Source organism: Bubalus bubalis, chromosome 1, assembly GCF_019923935.1.
Source record: "Bubalus bubalis isolate 160015118507 breed Murrah chromosome 1, NDDB_SH_1, whole genome shotgun sequence".
Classification (NCBI taxonomy): Eukaryota; Metazoa; Chordata; class Mammalia; order Artiodactyla; family Bovidae; genus Bubalus; species Bubalus bubalis.
Genome location: NC_059157.1, coordinates 195463285 through 195478096, shown reverse-complemented (window position 1 = coordinate 195478096; position 14812 = coordinate 195463285). Strand labels below are relative to the sequence as shown.

Below are 14812 nucleotides of genomic sequence, written 5' to 3'. Positions count from 1 at the left end.
TGCCTGTCTATTCTGAAGAACTGGGAAACCAAGGACAATCACCATCACCAGAGGGACCCTTCATCCCTTTCAGGGAGAACGAAAGGAGGTTGAGCATAACCAAGCTGGTGAGGAAGCAGAAAGGGAAGAAAAGTGTTGTAGATTGAATTGTGTCCCCTCAAAGAAACACAAGGAAGTCCCAATTCCCAGTGCCTTGGAATGGGACCTAATTTGGAAATAAGTTTCTTACAAAGATAAAATGAACTCATTGAGAGGTCCCTCATCTAACTTTTGTCCTTACAAAAACAAAAAGGAGGAAATTTGAACACAGAGAGAGCAGACAGTGTGAAGACATGGGAAAAAGACCATGGGAACATGGAGGCAGAGGTTGGCGTGTTGCTGCCTGAAGCTAAGGAGCTTCTGGGGATACCAGAAGCTGGAGGAGGCCAGGAAGAACCCCATCCTACAGGTCTCAGAGGGCCACAACCCTGCCTATGCTGACTTCAGACTTCTTGCCTCCAGAACTTTAAGTTAACAAATTTCCACTATTTTAAATCATCAAGTTTGTAGTCTGTCACAGCAGCCCTAGGGAAAGAATACAAATAGCATGGCCCTCCCAGGAATCTGCTTTTATCCTCTAATGCAATAACAGTGACGGCAGCCATGAAATTTAATGAGGCTTGCTCCTTGGAAGGAAAGCCATGATAAACCTAGACAGTGTATTAAAAAGCAGAGATATCCCTTTTCCAACAAAAGTCTGTAGAGTGAAAGCTATGGTTTATCTAGTAGTCATGTACAGACGTGAGAGTTGGACCATAAGGAAGGCTGAGCACCAAAAAACTGATGCTTTCAAATTGTGGTGTTGGAGAAGACTCTGAGAGTCTCTCAGACAACAAGATCAAATCAGTCAATCCTAAAGGAAATCAACCCTGAATCTTCATTGGAAGAAGTGATGCTGATGCTGATGCTGAAGCTCCAATACTTTGGCCACCTGATGTGAAGAGCTGATTCATTGGAAAAGACCCTGATGCTGGGGAAAATGGAGAGCAGAAGGAGAAGTGGGCAGCAGAGGATGAGATGGTTACATAGCATCACTGCCTCGATGGACATGAATTTGAGCAAACTTCAGAAGATAGTAGAGGACAGAGGAGGCTGGCATGCTCTAGTCCACGGGGTCACAAAATGTCAGACACAACTGAGTGAGCAGCAACTCCTGTCGTGGTCAGCGTTTTTATGCCTGACTTCCAGCCTTAGATTTTAGACCCAGAAACAAGGTTTTGCTTGTTTCCTTTCTTCACTGACTCTTCCTGGGAGTTGGGTCCTGTCTCTGATTTGCCTGCCATGGGTTTGGGTCCTGAAGTTCACTCCCTTGATCTCCCCTCTTTGTGGTGGGTTTATTCACTATGTCTCTCTCACTTGCCCCTCTTTTTACCCACCTGTCTGTGAAATAGGGAAATTTTCAGCTCGGTCTTCCTGAGCATCAGGACATATCTGTCAGAGCTTCACTCCACAGTCAACTTCCCTGGCATGTTTGCCCTGCGTTTCTAGCTTTTCTTGGTGTCCAGGTCCTGAGCCTACTTGCTTAGACCTGGTCATTATGGTAGCAGTGACTGCATCTTCCAGGGCCACTCACTTGTCCCCACTAGGTCCCCTACACTCAGGATCAAATTCTAGGGTACTCTATCGGTTCTGTAGTGATTGCTCATCTCTACACAGCACTCTTTGTCTCTCCATCAGCCAAGATCTTAAAATGATCTCCAAATATCTCTCGGAGGTTCTCTGAAAAGCCCAGTATAAATTCTTGCAAGTCAGGTTTTCAGAACTCAGCAAAATAACCCCTTGGAAACTTACCATTCTAACTGTATTGGCAGCACTTGGAGAAATCCCTTATTATTTGCTTTCTGCTCTTCAGTATTAATTTAGCTTCCAGAGGTCAGGTTTGTGGCAACGTAGCAACTCAACTGTGGTTTGTTTTCACTTGACAAAAACACATGAAAGCTGAACAATGACTTCTTTGTTCCAAGAACATCAACTACCAAATCCTCCAGGCTCCTTTGTTCCAAGAATATCAACCACCAAATCCTCTAGGCTCCTTTGTAGGAAAAGAGCTTAGGAAGGAAGACGAACTTTCACTTTGGTCAGTCCTGGGTTTTCCTCCCAGCTCTGTCACTTCTTAGCTATGTGACTTTAGCCAAGTTGCTTAACTTCTCTGAACTTCAGTTTTATCACCTATAAAATGGGGATCGTAACACACTTGCTTCCATGGTAGGTCAGTGGTAAAGAATCCGCCTGCTAATGCAGGAGATGTGGGTTCAATCCCCGGGTTGGGAAGATCCCCAGGAGAAGGAAATGGCAACCTGCTCCACTCTTCTTGCCTGGGGAATCCCATGGACAGAAGTGCCTCACGGGCTACAGTCCATAGGGTCACGAAAGAGTCAGACATGGTTTAGTGACTTAACAGCAGCAACAACAATGCTTACCTGATTTAAGGAGATACAACTCAATCATAATGGATGTAAGGAACTTAGAAGCGAACTAGCTACATACACTTGGCCACCAAGATCTTCCTCTGGGATTTCTTAATTCTGGTTACCACTCTGTCGATTCTTTGGCCAACTGTTCATCCCTACTCAGATAAACAATCGGTTTGTTGGCTTTGTTTAAATCTTAGTGAGCAGTGTTCATATTCCTGTGCTCTTTTCTTTCACCTGATGGATTAATATCATTTCTACCTTCTGAATACTTATCCCATATGCTCAGCCTCTGAGTAACAGACCCCTGGTAGCATTCAGGGCCTCCATATAATTATTCCAGGCTCCCAGATTCATGCTTTCCCTGGGTGATCTATTCTATCATCACCAAGCTCTGGTTTTGACCCATCACATGGAGAAACCAGCTCCATGGTGAAATTCCCATGTTGTAAATCTAGGGGATGGACTGTTAGACCAGAAGGGAGAGACCTACATCACTGCACTGGTTTGTTGAGTGACACGGGATGACACATTGAACCTCAGTTCGCTGTAGGGTCTTCTGTAAAGTACAGAAACTAGACATGCTACACTTCCTTCGTTGGCTATAAAATGGACCATTAAGTGTTTTGAAGTGGCCTGAAGCATTAAGAACCTATGAGTGTGTGTCTTATTTGCTCTCTGCAAATCCAAGTTGAGACTGGAAGGCTTGGGACTTGTGTACATGTGTGTGTGTGTGTGTGTGTGTGTTTGGCTTATATGAGTAGAAGGGGCATGTTGCAACAGAACACGCTACAACATGCTTCCCATGTACCAGGTCAGCCCGATTGATGGTGGGAATGAGGGTTAGGAAAACCACATATAGTTCCATGTTGGTGCAGAATGGGGTGTCTGTTGCTTACAGCAGACTTATGGCAGATCTCTAAATCACATGCAGATCTTCAAACCACATATAAACTGAGATCTGACAGACTCAATAGAGGTAAACAAGAAAGATACATAAAACAGCTCTAGAGGCTGGTGCGAACACATGTGGGACATTCAAATATGAGATTCCCTGGTGGTTCAGTAAGAATCTGCCTGTCAATGCAGGAGACACAGGTTTGATCCCTGGGTCAAGAAGATTCCCTGAAGAAAGAAATGGCAACCCCCTCCAGTATTCTTACCTGGAAAATCCCATGGACAGAGGAGGCTGGTGGGCTACTTAGTCCATGGGGTCACAAAGAGTCAGATGTGACTTAGCGACTGACCAAGAGCATGAGGTACTATAGAGGAAGTGTAAAATTCAAGTAAAGGGATAGAAAATTTGGGGACTAAAACCTCAAATGAGGTAGAAGTTTCTGGAAAGAATATGGACTTTTGCATTAAAAATTAAATCACAAAGCTTGTTTATCTGAGTTTTTGAAGGCAGCTGAATGAAATCAAGGATATCTGAGAAGAGAAATTATGGCTGCCAGGATGCTGTGTTTCCAGCCCAGAGCAAAGCTCCCGTGCCACTGTGATAACGCCCCATACATTCACCGCCGCAAAGACATGGTGTGGTGGAGGCAAACCTCTTTCATGTCTTGGACACAGACAGCTCAGTTCTTGGCCAAGGTCATCCCACAAGGGCAAGCAGATGCTTGAGATAATGGAGTAGATGATATGTGTCTGAGAAATTTCATGCAAATTGAAATGAATAAAATGTATCCTCCCAACTGATAAGCCTTATTACTGTATTCCAGGTTACTGTCCACTTTCTGGAAAACATTTTTTTTTTTTTTTTGCCCAAACAGCATCCTCCAATTTGACTTCCTACCATATGCACCAGCCTTTTATATTTCCACCTGTCACATGCTCACTAAAAGAAACTTATCTTGCCATCACTGAAAATATCACAATGAATCACCCAAGATTTCAAAAGAGCAGGTTCCAAGAAACACCTGTAGAAAGTGTGGAGCTGTGGCAGCCACTTTGTTGTGTGTGTGTGTATGGTGTCCCCATAGGAGGACCATGGCTGTTTCTTTTTTTTTTTTCTTTTTTTCATGGCTGTTTCTTGGGTACAAATCTCTACAGTGTGGATCTTAAACAGCTGTGCTGCTTTGCAGTCACACCCATACTGATACCTTTAAGGCTTATATAATTGTGTGCTTTCATTCTTTTTACCCATAAAAGTAAAAAGGCAATGGAGTACAAGAAACTTTAGTAAGAAATAAGGTGCAGAAAGGATGTTGTTAAATTGTTAACTTGATCTTTAATCATTGACTAAAATAAAATGAGCAAGTAGGACATCATGGCAAAAGAAAGACATAAGGTAGAAATTTCATTTTCTTTTCTTTAATTAGAAAAGAAACAAAATACATTCCTTTAGGCACTGGTAGAAAATACCATCTTAAAAAGTACCTGCTCATCCCCAAATTATTGTAATTACCATCATCAGAAGATGTTTCAAACATCAAAAGATGTTTCAAATGAGAATTTTCTTCTGAGCTCTCTAAGAAAATATTAAATCCCTGTCCATCAGAGCATGAACTATAACATCATAACCCTTCCAATAAAATGAGAAGAAACTCAAGACTTAAAAATTAGCTTTATTGTATTTTCTATTATTTTACAGATGAGAGTGATTCCATATATATATAACAAAAGAAGGGTGATAGAGTTACATATAAAAACAAGAAATGGTTTGATAAATAGAGGGATGAATTCATAGAACGTAAAAAGACCTATTTAAAGCTGATTGGTCATTGGATTCAGTAGTGACTGAGTACACACACATTAGTTTGAGATTTCTAAAATGTACCGAATAGTAGCTCAATCTTGAGAAGCAGGAGTCACTGTTACGCTAAGACAAATTTAAGACTAGTTAAAAATCAGAAGAAAGCAAGGACATGCATCTTGCCGCATGGTATAGTGATCAGATCAGATGGAGTGCTATATATAGCAAGAGAGTGTGGTGTGACGGAGATTTTGGTAAATGCACACTGCCAGGATTTACAAAAAGTAGGACTGTTCGCTTGTAAAGTCTGCCTGTCATTTGGGATTCCCATCTTCATAACATTCCTGTGAATTTCATTAAGTGGTATTTTGGAGTGAGTCCTTTTGGAATGGAGAGGACTGTTTACCAAAGCATTCTTTTTGTAACTTACAATTCCATGACACTCTACAGAAATAATTCTTCAAAAATAGATCCAAGTTGGCTGTCATCCTGCCTTCCTCTCCTGACTGCTGTTAAATACTTTCTGTCAGCACACAAACACAGCTTCCTCTTGTGATCTGGAAGTTTGTTTTTGTAAAAAGTCCCTGATACCGTCATACTTCCTGTAATGATTTTATTTCATACAACATCCTTAGTCTTAAGATTTGATTGCAGATGAAAGAATATGGTTACCTTATAGTAAAGGGACCAAAAAAAAAAGTCATTCCTTTGAACTCCCATCCAATCATGCTCTTGGAACGCTTTACTTTTTCAGCAATATTAAAGACATTAGCAATTATAACAATCATAGGAATAATAAGCTAAAAGGCCATACATCTTAGCTTGAAATCAACAGCTTCTGATTTTTTTTCTAAGAGAATGTGTACTACATAATCAATTGTAGTAGCTCCCTTAGAGTCTAATTTTGAGTAGGTTCTATGTATAACATGAATATTTTTGAGGGGTGAAATTATATATCTTAGGTTGTTGTGAAGGCATGGATAATAGATAAGATTTAGCCTTGAGGAAAGATAAGATCATAGCTAAGTACATAACAAGGTTGGAGCTGTTAAACAAAAAATGTGGTAATGGGCTTTTAGGCAGATGCCTTTATCTTTGGTTTTACCCATCTAGTGGTGGTTAGTAATACAAAATGATGCGCCCATTGTTCCCAGCCTTTCTGTGATAAACAAAGAGCATGCCCAGAATTTACCAAAAGTCCCTGCATTTGGCTGAAATTATCTTTACTAGGGGGCTTTCTAGGTGGCACAGAGGTAAAGAATCTGCCTACCAATGCAGGAGACATGGGTTCAATCCCTGAGTCATGAAGATCTCCTGAAGGAGGAAATGCAACCCACTCCAGTATTCTTGTCTGGAGCAAGACAAGAATCCCATGGACAGAGGAGGGCAGTGGGCTACAGTCCTTGGGGTCGCAAAGAGCTGGACACGACTGAGCCCACATGCACTGCGCTACCTTTGCTAGTCATGTGGCCTTTATCCACATACATGACACCTTTGGCATTTATGCTCATGTGCCAATTACACCTTTTGACTTCCATAATCAATTCTTGTAATTTTATTAGGAATTAACTATCCACTCCAATCAACAGCTTTTTCTCTGTCTTCTATTTTAACATACTAGCAACGTACTCATTGAAAGATAAAAGTTTCTATCCCCAGTTTTTAGGCATCTAAATGTCCACAAATTATTACTACTAATTTGGATTGATTATTTTTAACCCACGCGTTGATTTGGCTTGCTAGAATGGTTGGCAAGGATGAGGTTTAGTCAACCAAGCACATGGGCAGTTGAGAGGAAACTGACTCGGGAGAGCTGACAGAGGATGAAGATGAAGTGAAATGCCTGGAGCTTTATTTTTGCCTCGTGTTTCTCTCTCATTATGTGTCTAGTGGAAAAATTTTGGAAAAAAATGTTGGACTTAATTCATCAGTGTTTCTTCAGAGTTAGGAAAATTGCTACTCCTGGGAAGCCAAAGGATATGATGGTGGTTTGTTGTAATGTGAGACTGAATGACCAATATTTTCTCTGAAGTTCTTTTTCACTGGTAGAAGTCTGTTTACATGGAAGCCTAGCTAAGTCAACTATTAGCTTTTTTTTTTTTTTTACACCTTTCTCACTGCCTTCCTTACTCTGAAGACAAAGACTTTGTTTCAGATTTCTTTCAAAAAATCAAAACAACAGAACAGCAATTAAGAAAAAGTCTACCAAAGAATATACAAATGCCTCAAGAAGTTAAGTAACTGCTTTATTTTTTTTAATCTAATTCTAAAATTAAATTCTAATCATACTTTTTCATTGCAAATTCTTACTCTGGAGACTCAAACTCTTCTTACAAGGCACCTTACTCTGAGAGCAGAAGCCACTCTTTGCTGCCCAGAAACCCAAGGATGGGTTGGCAGGACATTCTGATTAAAGATAAACTGAAATTCACAAAAGGCAAAGTGTATGTATTAATAGTTAATCAATTAGAAGTGAAATGTTAAGCTTTAGACCTTCAGGGGTAAGTCTTTCTAAGGGAAGAAAATTAAGTGCACCTTGGACTTACACAGAGTCAAATGCTGACACATGCACAGTGCAGAACTTGGAAATTAAGACTTGAAATGCTGCCACCTTTCACTTGAAAAGAAAATCCCTTCCAGAAGGCTATGATAAAATAGCCCGCATTCAAAACCAGCTATTTCAAATATTTAACAGAAAAAATATATGTAGCATGCATGAAAGCCAAGAGCAAGAGGCTGGAAGGCTTTGCCATTGTCACACCATCGGATGTCTAACGCTTTGACCAGAGACCAGGTATAGAACCATGCCTGAAGATGAGGCTGCTCCTTTACTGAGGTACCAGGGCAAAGGCTTCAGGTCTTCCTGACTTTGCTTTTTTCTTTTCTTCTTTCTCCAGATGGAGTCCTGAGGATTCAAGAAGGAAGAAAGAGTCATCCTGCAGTAGAAGTGTCCCTTTTTAAAAAAATATGACTCATTTAATCAACCCTGAATATTCATTGGAAGGATTGATGCTGAAGCTCCAATACTTTGACCACCTGATATGAAAAGCTGACTCTTCAGAAAAGACCCTGATGCTGGGAAAACTGAGGTCAAGAGGAGAAGGGGGTGACAGAGGATGAGATGGTTGGATGGCATCACTGATTTGATGGACATGAGTTTGAGCAAACTCCAGGAGATAGCAAAGGATAAGGGAAGCCTGGCATGCTGCAGTCCTTGGGGTCACAAAGAGTCAAACATGACTGAAAGACTGAATACAACAAAATTTACATTTTTATGGGATTGAAATCAGTCAATTCAGAGAAAAATCAGACGAAATAATTGTCTAAATATCTAGTCCACTCATTCATGGAATTTTTTACTTTTCAGTTCATTTCAGTTCAGTCGCTCAGTCATGTCCAACTCTTTGCAACCCCATGAATCGCAGCATGCCAGGCCTCCCTGTCCATCACCAACTCCTGGAGTTCACTGAGACTCACGTCCATCGAGTCAGTGATGCCATCCAGCCATCTCATCCTCTGTCCTCCCCTTCTCCTCCTGCCCCCAATCCCTCCCAGCAGCAGAGTCTTTTCCAATGAGTCAACTCTTTGCATGAGGTGGCCAAAGTACTGGACTTTCAGCTTTAATATCATTCCTTCCAAAGAAATCCCAGGGCTGATCTCCTTCAGAATGGACTGGTTGGATCTCCTTGCAGTCCAAGGGACTCTCAAGAGTCTTCTCCAACACCACAGTTCAAAAGCATCAATTTTTTGGTGCTCAGCCTTCTTCACAGTCCAACTCTCACATCCATACATGACCACAGGAAAAACCATAGCCTTGACTAGACGGACCTTTGTTGGCAAAGTAACGTCTCTGCTTTTCAATATGGTATCTAGGTTGGACATAACTTTGCTTCCAAGGAGTAAGCGTCTTTTAATTTCATGGCTGCAGTCACCATCTGCAGTGATTTTGGAGCCCAAAAAATAAAGTCTGACACTGTTTCCACTGTTTCCCCATCTATTTCCCATGAGGTGATGGGACCGGATGCCATGATCTTCGTTTTACTTTTAACCAGTTCTTTTAGGTTTCTGGAGTCATTTCTGGGCTGTAATTTCCTGATAAGTAAGAAAGAAAACCAAAGATGGTTTGTCTTGATCACTGAGTGAATCTTTACTGGACTGTTTGGTGCCATTGCCTACTGGGTGCCATGTCAGCACAATGCCATTGTCGTTGTTTAGTTACAAAGTTGTGTCTGACTCTTTGGCTACCCCATGGACTGTAGCCTGCCAGGTTCCTCTATCCACAGCAAGAATACTGGAGTGGGTTACCATTACAATGCATTTTATTACATAAGACACGGCTTGCAGATTACACTGACTTGCTGCTGTTTACGTTGTGATTTCTCAAATGGAACAGGATAGTTTTGAACAATTGCACTAAGAAGGCTTGATGCACTGGAAATGTTTCAAAATGCAAAAACCCTTTTTATGGGTCAAAACACTCTATTAGTTTGACTGTCCTTAGTTGGATGTTGAGTATGAGTCTGTTTCAGTCAGATTCATGTCCAGATATAATCAAATAATTGTGCCACCTGAATCCTTTTGTGAGCATGTTAATACGAAAGGATTTTGTACAAAGTAATAATAAGTAAGTGTGCTTGGAAAATACTAAGCTTCAAATCAGACACAACTTTAGTGCTATTTATTGAATAGTTTGTTATAACATGATTTATTGACTGGTACAAGTATTGGGTTTTGAGAAACTACATATTTATTTTGTATGTATTGCAATAGATCAGATGATCAAGTCTTCCATATTTGGCCAAAACAGATATGCAAAGTGAACATAAAGAAAGACTTTTCAATCTTATGCCATATCATTGTACCATATACAATATAAGTATGTAAGATTCCCAATCTTCATCACACTTAAATTAGCACTGATGTAAATCTGTGAAAAAACTTTATGGTACGAGCAAAAAAATTGTAAACATGCCGAGGCATTATTTTCCTGTGATTTCACTACAATTAAAAAGTTTAATAATTGAAAGGGCTAGTATCTAACTACACTAACATGATTTTTTAAGGAGAATGAAGATCTAAAACAAACTGCCATAAAGTGATCAACAGAAACAAACAAACAAAAAAAACTTCCTGAATAACTGAAAACAATAACTTCTTGTGCACTAGGATTGTTTTTTAAACTTTTACGACTTCAACTCCATTGTTTTCATACCTGTGTTAAATGTTCACTTCCGGGTCAGAGGTTTCAGGCACATTTTCTGTTTAATGGAGGGAGACTTGAGATTATGGTAACATATGATATGACACCGTTTCACAGAAAACCTGAATCCAGATTACAGGTCCTGTTTGCTCCGAGTCCCAGCACTCCCACTCTTAAAGAACCAAATAAACATGAGCACATTTGTCAAAGACTTGCTATCTTAATCACAAATGTCTTTGCGGATAGTTTCCACAACCATGACGGAAGAGCCAGGAGGAGCATGCCTTGTGTGTGTGTGTGTTTGTGTGTTTAGGTCTATGTGTGTGCAGGTCAGTGTATGCATACACATGGGGTCACGCACACATCCACTCTTCTTGAATGAATGTTCAAATCTGTCCTTGTCTGAATGAAATGAGAGTTCACCTTTCGCACATTTAGCCAATCCTAGCGCATTGATTCTCCGCCCCCAAAGAAATGCTCTAAATCTTGCCAAAATCCAAACGTTACTCTGTAACACTGAGTTGTATGAGACTTATTTCAATACTGAGGGCACCCTTTACATGCTATCAGGTATCAAGCTTTGTTCATGCTTCAAGGAGTCATCTGCATTTGAACTCCTTAGCCTTGGCTCCTCCTGTTCTTCATGGCCCCAGCCAAACTCCTGGATTTCAATGTAGGAGCAAATTTTCGATTGTTATGAAGCTGAAATTTTCTTTTGTGCTGATTGTAATCAACAAGCATGTACTTGACTTGAGAGAGACAACCATTACTATCAAGAGTGTTATTTTGCTCTTGAAATGTCCATGCCAGTTCCTCTGTGGATAAGGTATTTTAACAGAAAGGAAGGAAACCCTTGAAAGGAATATTGGGCCATAATAAAGAACGGGATAAGGGATGAGCAGAGTCCCCTGGCTTCAGAAAGTTACTTCAGAAACTCTGCCGGGAGTGAAGCTTTTCAAAATTTCATTTTTGCATGAATCACTTGGCGATCCTGTTAAGATACAGACTATGACTCTCTAAGCCCATGGGGGGCTAATGTACTAATAAAGCTCCTGGTTGATGCTGATGGGTGCTGCTTGTGAACTTCATTTTAAATAAAAAGGGGCTAGTACATTTCAACAAAAAATTTAATGTGAACAATCACATCAGCTCCATTTGCATGTTTTTACAACAGTTCATTTCTAATTTGATCAATTTCACTCTATACAACAACGGTCACTGAAAAAGGTAAAAACAGAATTATACTTTGTGAATAGAGTCCCTTTGCCCCAGTTTATGTTTGACCAGATAGCCTCCATTATAAATACTGTTTTCTCTGCTTGAAAAAAACGAGTGTGTTTTAAAGCAACGATGTAAGTGGATACCGAACCACATTTCAGCTCTTGGTCGTGATGTCTTTCATACTTGGACTGAATAAATACCTTATATTATAGCTGACGTCCTTTCAGTATCAGCATCCTGAAATGTCTGTCCACTCGGCAGGACATTGTTCCCATAGCCCTCCACCAGCTTTTTTGAAATGCAGCCCCCTTTTGGAAAATTTGAATTTAGGGAGTTCGCTTCAGACAGAGCATTGAAGAAAGGAACCCTTTCAGATGTGGCAAAGGTTGTTTAAAGCCATCAGATCAGAGGAACAGGTCTGTAAGCCTGTGCAGTGTTTCAGGGTGCATCCACACATTTTCAGTTCCTGGTGATCTCTGTGTTAGAAGGGAGCTCAGATGCAAAAGCCGCTCGGAAATAAGCCGAGGCAACACCATGCCCGTCAGACATTGCTCTGCTGCAGCAAAAGCGTTCTCAGCTCTCTTTCCCTCTGATCCTCCTGCCTGTATTTCTCTTCAAGTTTCTGCTTCTCAGAATCTGCGCAGTAAAAGGTACAATCCGGGCTCTTCCGGATCTGTTCAAACTGACTGAAGTCAGCCACGTACTTGCCAGTTTTTGAGAGAGAGACGACAGGCACAAACTCAAAGCCCCAGTAGATCTCCTCCGGGATGTAAGATGTGCGGCTCTGGCACACGGCGCTGGTGGACTCCACGGTGGCGTTGAGGAGGACCACCAGCTCAAACTCCTTCTCCTTCAGGTTCTGGGGGGTGAGATCCCGCAGGGGGCTTGTCTCATCCAGCACATGGTAGAACGTCATGGGCAGGATGAGGAAGGGGCTCTCAGAAGAGGAGTCCACGTGGAACTTGACAGTGGCCTGGTTCAGGAGGATCTGCTCGCCCTCCTTGGTGACATGGGTCTGGAGGAGCTTCCCCGAGAGCTGGCACTGGATCAGGAGGCTCTTCCTCATGTTGGCCACCTGGATCACCAAGCACAGCTTCCCATTCTGCTTGGTGATAACGGCGCAGTGGCTGAACTTGATGGTCTCCGCCCGCTTTTTGGGTCTGGCGATTTTGGCCAGGAAGGTGCCCGTGATGAAGATCTCAATCAAGGTGGTGATGACCAGCTGGGCCACCAAGAGGAAGATGGCATGAGGGCATTCCTCGGTGATGGAACGGACTCCGTAGCCGATGGTCGTCTGGGATTCCAGGGAAAACAGGAACGCCCCAGTGAGGGAGTCCACTCTCATGATGCATGGGGTGTGATTGGAAGGGGGCTCACTGGGCTCCAGGTCCCCATGGATAAAGGCGATGGCATAGTAGATCACCCCGAACAGGAACCAGGTCATCACGAACGTGGCAGCAAACAGGGTGAGCTTGTATCTCCACTTCATGTCGATGACGGTGGTCCACAAGTCTTGGAGGTAGAGCAAATATATGCCATCCACTTTGTCAATTCTCACGTTGCTGTGCCCGCTCTTGGACATGACTCGGGGTCTGCTGGCCTTGAGGCCAGCACCAGCAGTATGCTTCACCATGGGCGCGCTGGCCATGCTGATGTGAATCGGGTCCATGGTCCGGCTCACAGGGCCACCTAAGGAAAGGACAAAAGAAGATGTTTCCTTACTGTCACGTGTCCAGAAAGTAGAAACAGGATACTCCTGCGAGATAAAAGTGAATGTACACGCAAGTTCACAAGAAAGGTGAAGACTGAAGGCCAGATTCATCGATGTGTACCTGGGGATAGTGGTAGGAGAGAGTGCGAAGCAGAGACTGGAGACAAAGAGACTGGGGTTAAATTCTTTCTTTCCAACTTACTCACTGTGTGACCTGGGGCATGTTATTTAACCTCTCTGGACCCCAGCTACCTAATCTGTGAACTAGGAATACAGTCTACTTCTCAGAGTTTTTGTGATGGTTGAATGAGATAATGGCTGTAAAGTGTCAAAAGAGAACTTCACACTCAAAAAATGATGCAAATCTCCTCTTTCTGATATCATACTCACAAGCATCCACCCCACAGAGTATTATGAATATTTATGTATATTCCGCTTTCAAGGATTTTCAAGTATAGAAAATTAAAAAATAAGTTGACTTAGCATAGGGCCAGTACTGATATAAATAAAATGCACCATCCATAAGATACTTCTTGATGTAGTGATGGAAAATGTTAGCACAAACTTTAAAACCTTGGGTACTATTCATAAAAAAATTTTTAAAGCTGTTCTTTTGCATGATATAGCAATAGCCATTAATAGCCATTCATTTCCCCCCATAGTCTGATGAATTATTTGGAATCCTTGATCTGTCCCAGTTCTTGATTACAATGGGAAAGATCAAGCTATCCAACAACCAAAAACCAACTTAGAACAAATAATCAAACTTTATTAATGGCTGGTTATGCTGAGATAAAAGTTATCAATATAGAATATTAGGTGTGGCATTTAGGTATGGCACAAAAATTCTGCCTTACTTCTTTTGAGCTAAGTAGAATCAGCCTAAGCGTCTATTTTAAAGAGCTAGTGAACAAGTACATGAGTACAGGCATCTGACAATGTAGCAGAACAGACTTACCTGGAAGAGGTACTAGGCTACCATGCTGAGCCCCAGAGAATGCTCTGCATTTACAGACAGGGAAAAGCTGGGGTGAGGCCACACAGCATCTTATAATGCCTGCCTCGTGACTGAGATAAGTTACCCCTACATTCCTTGGAAAAGATAATGTGAATGATTACAGGGTAACCACCTGGTTGGCATGGTTTTCCACCTCAGTGGCATTTTAATAATAACAAAAAAATTTCTCCCTTTAAAATGACACTGGTATACAGTGGTCTATGATTCATGCAGTAATCTTTGCTGTTGGAATAATGCTTTCTCAGTAGAAGTTTCTAAAATAATCCTCTGGGCAAATCCCTTCAAGGAATCTGAAACTGTATCCATTAAAGGCTAACACCTGTTGAGGATACGGTTAATCTGTTGGGCTTTTTAGTTTTCCTCTTGCACTGTTAAAGTGTGCCATTTACTGCCTGCCCCTTGAAATGATCTTTTTTTTTTTTTCTCTCAGAAAAGGGGAGTCTCTTTTTCATTTTCCTTGCAAAGAATGGCCCTATGCTATCCAGAATTTATTTTTCTTGTTGAAGCCTATTCCACT

The 14812-nt window shown here is 41.5% G+C and overlaps 1 protein-coding gene across 10 annotated transcripts in view; it reads right to left on the bottom strand.

Annotated features, from left to right (window-relative positions):
• Positions 1 to 5004: 5004 nt before the first annotated feature.
• KCNJ15 (potassium inwardly rectifying channel subfamily J member 15) overlaps positions 5005 to 14812 on the bottom strand; it is a 63308-nt gene continuing 53500 nt past the window's right edge. For 8 of the 10 annotated variants that reach the window (XM_025293949.3, XM_044948452.2, XM_044948401.2 and 5 more), the window contains one exon: positions 9875 to 13255. In XM_025293949.3, the coding sequence (XP_025149734.3) occupies positions 12108 to 13235 (1128 nt within the window). In that variant the 5' untranslated portion in view covers positions 13236 to 13255 and the 3' untranslated portion in view covers positions 9875 to 12107. Of the gene's footprint in view, positions 8051 to 9874; positions 13256 to 14812 lie in introns of those variants that run through there. The other 2 variants (XR_003111624.3, XR_006553582.2) reach the window with 2 other exon arrangements.